Source organism: Quercus robur, chromosome 2 (genome assembly GCF_932294415.1).
Source record: "Quercus robur chromosome 2, dhQueRobu3.1, whole genome shotgun sequence".
Classification (NCBI taxonomy): Eukaryota; Viridiplantae; Streptophyta; class Magnoliopsida; order Fagales; family Fagaceae; genus Quercus; species Quercus robur.
Window position 1 is genome coordinate 29,623,188 of NC_065535.1, and position 8,693 is coordinate 29,631,880.

General features: G+C 32.7%; 1 protein-coding gene across 1 annotated transcript; it reads right to left on the bottom strand.

The window, feature by feature from the left end:
• Positions 1-3,617: 3,617 nt before the first annotated feature.
• LOC126713242 (BTB/POZ domain-containing protein At3g05675) lies at positions 3,618-8,477 on the bottom strand. The gene is made up of 2 exons (XM_050412947.1): positions 8,311-8,477; positions 3,618-5,097 (listed from the first exon to the last, which is right to left on the bottom strand). The coding sequence occupies exon 2, from the start codon at positions 5,025-5,027 to the stop codon at positions 3,732-3,734; it is 1,296 nt and encodes a 431-aa protein (XP_050268904.1). The 5' UTR covers positions 5,028-5,097; positions 8,311-8,477; the 3' UTR covers positions 3,618-3,731.
• Positions 8,478-8,693: the final 216 nt, after the last annotated feature.

Genomic DNA, 8,693 nt, shown 5'->3' on the forward strand with positions numbered 1-8,693 from the left:
TTTCTTTAAAGAGTTTCACCTCAGCCATACCTTCTGTTAAAGGCTCCATCTCAGCTTCCGACTCATATCCTTCCTCCCAATCTTTGCTAAACTTAAAAGCCTGCTCATTCGCTCTAGGGATATCTCCCACAAGACTGTCCTTATAACTCACTAAGTTCCTAGGTTGCAAGAAACTTCTTGCACCATTACTTTCTTTGAATTTTTTAACACTACAATGCAACTCATCTTCTTCTTCACTTGTACGTTAAGCTGGTGTAGAGAACTCAACTTCCATAGTTCACTCGCTACAAGGGACACCCACTTGAGTTATTGGTTTCTCTTAGGTAATTTTTTTTTTTCAATTCTCAACTTTTGAACTATTTTGTGTGTTTTAGGTTTTTGTTATTCTATGTATTCAGTTTGTTAAGTGTTTTGATTTTTTTCAATTGACTATTTGTGAGCGCACCGTTTCGCGCCTAACTCACATTGCTTGGTTCATCCCTCTTTGGAAAGTACACCTCAGCCGAATGGATCGGAAGCGAAGGATTTGGGAGTCGCCACTTGTTTTAGATCTTGGAACAAAATTGAGCCTTTTGGGCCACTTACTTACATGGATAGGTCTACATACCAGATTATGGGCTCGAAATTTGGGTATGGCTTGGGAAGGTATTAGGCACCTAAGACCACCTGGCTTGTGAGCCGGCCTCCATTATGTGTTGTTAGGCCGTATTTAATTAAAGAGTTTATTAAGAGAGTCATAATCCTTGACCTAACATACATCATGCACTTAATATTAAAAGGATACACACAACATGTTAAAGATCACACAATAACTGAAATGGAAACATATCAAAACCACAATTGAACATACACTAAAAAAGAAAAGATAACAATTAAATAAACACAAGAGGAAAAATATCACAAATAAATTCAAAATGGCAAAAACACTATAATAAACATGAAAAACAAATAAACACAATTAAATAACTTAAAACAAAGAATTCAAAGTCAAACATATATGAAAAATAATTAATTAATTAAATAAAAAAAGAAAGTCTGCCTAAATTTGGGCTCGGGTTGCATATGCATACTTAACCACATATATGCATGTTCGAAAACATGTGTGCACATACTCGAGTATGCATTCGCATCCTCAACACATAAACTATAAAAATCAAATTTTAGATTAAATCAATTGCATACTTGAGTTTAAATCAAAGAGATTAACAAGATAAACAATAGAATAAATAAATAATTACATCATGGTTAGGTTAAGATGTATCAAATAAATATAACAACAATCAAATAAAACACATGTAAATAATCAAACTAACATCAAAACAAAGAACATGTTAATATAACATACTAAATAAAACCACAAAAGCATTGGGAACAGACTATATCAACCCAAAACTAGAATGAAACAAATATAACAATTATAAAAAAAAAAAAAACTATATCAAGAACTCACAAATCATATTAAGCAAAGGAGGAGTTCATGGAAAGAACATTCACCTTGCTTAGGATCATAAGTTTGAGGTTTTTAAATGACCTTTTTGTGCCTACAATACTGAAATAGAATGAGATAACAAGATAATTAAAAAACACAATAGTTTTTAGGAATCACAACTCAAGAACAAATTTAATTGAAAAGGGTTTTGAAAACAAATAAGAAAAACTAGTTTCTGCATTAGTTAATTGTTAGAAAGAGGTTTTGAAAAACTATAAAAAAAAAAAGAAAAAAAAAGAAAAAAAGTGCTAGCTGATATGTGTGAGTTTGGAAAAGAGAGAATAGGGTTTAGAAAATATGGAAGCACAAAAATAAACTCTCTCTAGCTAGGGTTTGGATTGGAGACATAAGGTGGGTGTTTATACGTTAAAACTAGGTTTTTCAAAGCTTTTAAAAGGCATTTGGACGTTCCCAAGGGTCTAAGGTCTGGTTCCCATCAAAGAATGATGTTTTAGAGCCCAAAACTCAAGTTTTGAAGGTCTAGGAACAAGCTTGCATACGCAGGTTCGAGGCATGCATACGCATGCTTAACCCCATGCATACCAAAAACCCTAATTTCGACTACACTTTTTGTCCAATTTCAAATGGTCATAACCCACTAAATATAAATCCAAATCATGCAAAATTTATGTTTAAATTGAAGCCCATGATTTCTAATTTCCAATTAAACAAATCTCACTCAAATATTCTTTGTGGATCAAAAGTTATGGTCATAATAGTGAGAAATTGTCATTTTTCAACATCGTTTTCAAGGAGTGATTTGAGCACTTTTGAATTATGATTATTTTCAAACTAATGTGAACTCTTTAATTACCTTTGGTTGATGTATGGGGCTGGGGACCAAAGGTTATTAACGGGTACAAAATGAGATATCTACATTGTCACTACGAAAAATCTGGTTCAAAACATGTCTTCTATGTGTTGTAGTGCAATCTAATTCTAGGTTACTTTTACTTATTGATTGTTAAAACTTTATCAATGTTTATCTATTTTTATATTTTAAAATTTCTGTTTGTGCTTTGTGTTAATTTCTTAGTATGCGGAATTCCTCCCATATCCTTTTAGATAATATAATTTAAGGTTCCTGTGAACTTTCTCTTAGAATTCCTCCTATATCTTTTTAGATCATAGATAATATTTGGCTAAATTAGATCCATCAATCCAAATTCCTATGTAAGTCTATCATTACTTAAATTCTTTTTCATTTTTTTTAAAATGTTGAAATTTGGATTGATTTTCATTAATGAATTGGGAGTTTGGCTTGTCAAATGTTTTAATTACTAAATTTATTATTTTTTCATGTGTAGTATTAATATATGTGTTCTTAAAGGCTAAAGCATAATATTATTAGAGACATTACTCAAGTTGTATAAGTTAGGGTGTTAACCATTTAAATAAAATCAATATGGAAACAAATTATTTAAATATAAAATAAGACTTAAAAGTGAAAATTCTTTTAGGTGTACAAATACAATCGATTTTTTAATTTTAAGTTTGGGATTAATTATTTTAATATAACCTTATTTATGCAAGTATTAGAAAAGATTTAATTGCTTGAGTTCAAATAACCCTCCTCATTAATAAATAAGGAATAATAATAATAAAAAAATTAGAAAAGTTTTTATTGATCATTTTAATTAGAGATATTATATATAAAGACAAATATACAAAATTATGCTTTTTATATGATAATAATCAATCATTAGTTAGAAACCAGTTCTAAAGTTATGTAATAATAACTCATTTAGTTATTATTTCTCAAAAAAAAAAAAATATACAAAGAGAATTCATGACTAAAACCATGTAACACACACGAGACTTTCGCTCTTAAAGCTGGTTAGTGTGCTTACATACACTTGGAATTCCAATCCCAAACATTCAATTAGAATGTTTGGGATGAAACATTCAATTAGAATTCCAATCCCAAACAATATATGTTCTAGTTGTTTAAATGCTATTAGACCATTTTGCAAGTTCAGATCGATTTTCTTATTGGTTTGGTATGATCCACCAAAATGAACCTACCTGGGCAATGATCATCTATTAATTATGCCCACTATTTAATAATATGTTGGGAGTATGAGTATGTTAGCCTTGTTAGGTGCATGGAACTACAAGGAAATGAAACTTAAAGCAACACCAACAACAAATAGAGCTTAATTCCATCAAAATACATGACTGAAATCGTCACAGAACATCCCAGCTGAGAAAATAATTATAATACAAAATGCAGAGAGAGAATTCAGAGGCTGACAGTAGCATTGTTAACACTGTCTAAGCCCTGCACTAATCTTCTCTTTGCAGACTTGGTTCTGTAACACCAGACCTCAAATGCCTCAGTCAAATCAGGAAAACGAAGTTGCTCAGTTTTCATCCAGTCTGCCAGAATATCAGCCTGATCATTTGATGGCAATAACAGTATCAATGAGACTATTGCCCCCTCAATGCTCTGGCAAAGGTCTTCAGTCATCATGTAAGGAAATTCTGTATCCTCATTACCCTTTGAATCCAAGATGGGTTTTATCTTTCTTATATAAGGGAGCCATGTCTTTAGCAACTGCACCCGACATGGTGCTGGAAGAATCACATTGCCATAGCCAACTGCTTCCAAGACTTTTCCGGTCACTTGTATCAACTTTACTTTCAAACCCCACATAACACAAGCAAGTTTCTCATCTTCAATGATCCCTAAAACACTCACAGAGATTTCAGCCCACTTGAACACAAAGTCCTTCATTAAATCCATCTTGGGAAGTATGTTACACATCCATTCAATATCGGATAAGGTCTGCAAAATTTTATCCTCTGCTGTATCACATACAAGGTTGGACTCCAAAAGGAGAGATGATAACTCGTTCTCAAATGATGAACAAATGTTGGAAAGACCAATTCTTACCACCGATTTTACTTCATCATCAGCTGTAATTAATGGCATATCTTCATCTTCCCCCAGCATGAATTCAACTTGTTCTTGAGCAGAAGTCTTGAGCTCATCTCCAAATGGAGGGCATGGTTTGCCAATGGACATGGCAAAGCGAACTGCAGAAACAAAAACATTTTTTGTGGCACTTGCATCTACAGGTTGGATCCTGGCTAATATGGGCGTGGCCATTGGACCCAGTTTAGCAACTGCTTTTAAAATTAGTTCCTCTTCCTTGTCGTCCCAAGGAACAGCCTCCAAGTACTGGGTACAGCTCTGTGTGATATCTTCACAATGTATAGCAATGGCTGTTTGAAGAATACCAACAGCAGATTTAACAGAACCCAATGACTCCAGAATCGAGCCTACAGGGAGATACAGCAACCTCAAAAGTTCAACATAATCATCATAGTCAAACTCTGAGCAGTGAATCTCAATGCAAGTACTAGAGTTTGGAAGGGAGACCCGACTGGCAAAGAACTTGCTTCTATTTATGAGAATGGCAGAGTGGGAGTAGAACCATTCCGGTCTTCCTTCTCTATTTTTCAACCGTATAATAATGTCACTAGTGTTCCGATCACCAAGTATCCAAGTCTTGGCTACTTTGGCTCTGTCCATGTGTGAAGGAGATGACAGCCAAATTCATACTTCATGAAATCTGAAGAACAAATCTTGCATTGAAGTGCAACTGTACATTGTAAATAGATAGTAGTCAATCCACACAATTCCATATCTTTGAAAAATATGATTATCTTCCATAAATGTATGACAAGTTTGATTCTTTAAACAATAATTTTGTTCTGATATATATTTAGTAATGTGAAGAATAGAATAAAATTACATCCAATGGAAAATTCATACACATAAAGACTGCAACACTAGAACAAACATAGGTCTCATTGTGCATATCTCCATAGGCATGACAACAAGTCTCTCTACTAAATGTGAGTCACGAAAGGTCCTGCATTTGGGATAATGTACCTATGTTCCTTGCATGTATAAGTATGTTTTGAAACACATAAACTCAGGGCTACCTCAAGCTGGCTAACAATTAATCTTGGTAGATAGAAAACTATCATAAATTTTTCTTATTGCATTCCTTTGGTGTTATGCCTCCATACTAAAATGCTACTTAGCTGAATCATTTCCACATCCACAAAGGCAGAAACACAACCCTTGCAATTTCAAAGGAAAGCTAGTGATTTGCCAATAAATTCATCATGTTGCAACCACCACAGTGCAATCCTAAAGGGTTGTAAATTGCATAACTTACAAGAACATCTGGATGTATGATGTGCTTGCTAAAGATAACCAACTTCCCTATGTTACTGACACAAACGCTAACATTATCATGTTAAAATTTCAGTTTGCACACCACTCTGGTGTTAACCAAATGGAACCCATGTATTGAAGCTATATTTCTAACAACACTGTCAATCTGATTGAAGTCAAAAAATAAAAATAAAAAAAATAATACAAGAATTGAACCTATGGCGTTTGTTTCATAATAATTGCTTTCTATCATTAGCCCAAGACAACAATGGATTCCTTTTTGGTTTAGGTGGGATTCAACCACAAGAGACTTTCCCAGGTAAGCTATTTCCAACCCACAATTGAAGTTAATACTCTACAAGGTGTACTCTATGGAGTAACCAATATCTGAAATTCTTGCACAATGCATCTATATTATAGCAAGCTCATGCATCAATATTTTTATATTTAAAGCATCTTGCATACACCAAAAACCAATCCATGTCTTGGCACAATGGTAAAGAATATAGAGCAAACCCCATAAGTCCAAATCCTATCATACCAATTCAAAAAATAATAATCTCATTCTTTAAAAGTAAATTTTTTGAAATTGATTACTTGTTAAATGAGCAGTGAAGAAATCAATCCATGATTTCTTTATTAAAAAAAAATTATTCTCAATCTGCTATTGAATAAGAAATTATGTGTGATTGGGTATATGCCAATGTCTTTATAGAATAGTTATCCTTTATATTATACTCTCTCTATCTGTCTCACAGGTGCACCTAGTATCATCAGCAATTAGAAACTACTCATATAATTAGTTGAACCTTGAAGAGAATGCTCAAGGCCTACCTCAGAAAGAAGCTAACTCATAGCATATAATCTATTAATGCTCTTAATACTGAATGAGCCTTATTATATCTCCTAAGTCCTGACCCTTTAGTCACTTTCTGCACAGCATACCATTCTACCATCCCTAGCAAATTCAGTTACTTTTATCAGAAAACTGTCAGAAATATTTTCATTTCGGAATCCAAAACTTAACAAAATCATCCTAAACCATATCCAACCACTAATTTGCCACCCTTTCCCAATTCAACTACAAGCTTACTATATCCAAAATTCAGCTCAACAAAGAGCAAAGCTCTAAGCCTCCAACCCGTATTTCTGCTTATCAAAAAACTATAAAAATAAAAATAAAAAGGCTCCAAAAGAAAGTGTGCCCTAACCCCTAAACAAGTTTAGTTACTTTTATCACAAAATTGCCGGAATTATTTCCATTTTAGCATCTAAAAATTTACAATGCTAGTCTGAACCATGTCCAACCACTAATTTTTAATCCTTTCCCAATTCAATAGAAACTTACATATCCAAAATTCAGCTCAACACAGAGTTAAGCTCCAACACAGATCGTGCCCTAACATCTATTCAAAATTCAGTTACATCTTTTTTCTTCAGAATAAGTTACAAATATCAGTTATTTTTATCACAAACTTGTCAAAAAGTTCCCATTTTAGTATCTAAAAATTAACAACAGTATCCTGAAACATACCCACCTACTAAATTTTCATTCTTTCCCAGTTAAACTAAAAACTTATATAAAAAATTCATCTTAACGCATTGCTAAGGTCCAAATGTCCAATACAAAGCATGCCTTAACCTCTATACAAATTCAGTTACTTTAATCACAAAATTATCAGGAATATTCCCATTTCATCCATCCAAAAACTAACGAGATTACCATGAACCATGTGCAACCACTAAATTTTGCAGTTTCCCAATGCCACTAAAAGCTTACTAAATCCAAAATTCAGCTCAATACAAATCCCCATCCGAAATGGATTCAATCAAAACTTCAGATTAAATATTACAAATCTAATATGTATTTCAAATCACGAGGCACCATGTAAACCGTTAAATACAAGAAAATAGAATCTTAACCATGAAATGAATCAACGATCCTATACAAATTTGGTTACTTTCATCACAAAATCATTATAAACCAAGTGCAAGTACTAATTTTTCAAACTTTCCCCAATTTTACTAAAAGCTTTCACTGTAAATGTCAAAATTTTCAGCTCTACACAGGCCTAAGCTCCTAACCTATACAAAAATTAACAAAAAAATCCCCAAATTAACGAACCAATAAAAGAATTTCCAAATTAAACTGAAACGATAAAATCAAATCCATGATTCAACTAATTAGCTCATCTAATCCCCCAAATCACAAAACTAATACAAAAAACAATAATCCAAGAAGAGAATGAGAATGTAGGTGGTCCACACCAAGAGATGCAAACCTCATAATTCCAAATCCTATCATACCAATCCAAAAAACAATAATCTTATTCTTTAAAAGTAATTTTTTTTTTTTTTAAATAGATTACTTGTGAAACGAGCAGTGAAGAAATCAACCCATGATTTTTTTTTTTATATTATTAAAAAAAAAAATTCTCAATCTGCTAATGAATATGAAATTTATCTGTGTGATTGGGTATATGCCAAAAATTCAAAATTTGTACGAAAAAAAAAAAAAACATAAACCCATTTTTTACAATATTCCTGAAGTGCAAAAATTAATACAATTTGTGGGCATTCATGAAGAGAAAATTTTTCCAAATGGGCAATCTGTGAAAAAGCTACTAACCTTATAAAAGCACAGAACGAATAAGTTAACCGTAGAGGATAATTCTACCACTTAGAAGTGATTTTAGAACAGGAAAGAAAAAAAATAAAGTACGCATTTGAAACCCAGAGATGTTTGGGACTCTTTGAGTTCAACTTGCCTTTCTGAGAAACATGAAAAGCCTTTTGCTAAAAAAGAAAAAACAGAAGCATGAAAAGCCAAAAGTTCCAAATGACAGATATGACCTTCTGCTACATGCAAAATTACGGTTACTTTTTGCATTACCCAGTGGATTATGACTAAGTTCTAAGGGCATTTTTGTGCAACAAGACAGTGATTGGTTGAGACATTACCCTAAAATGGGTGACAAATGATTGGTTGAGACAACTGTTATTGTGTTTTAC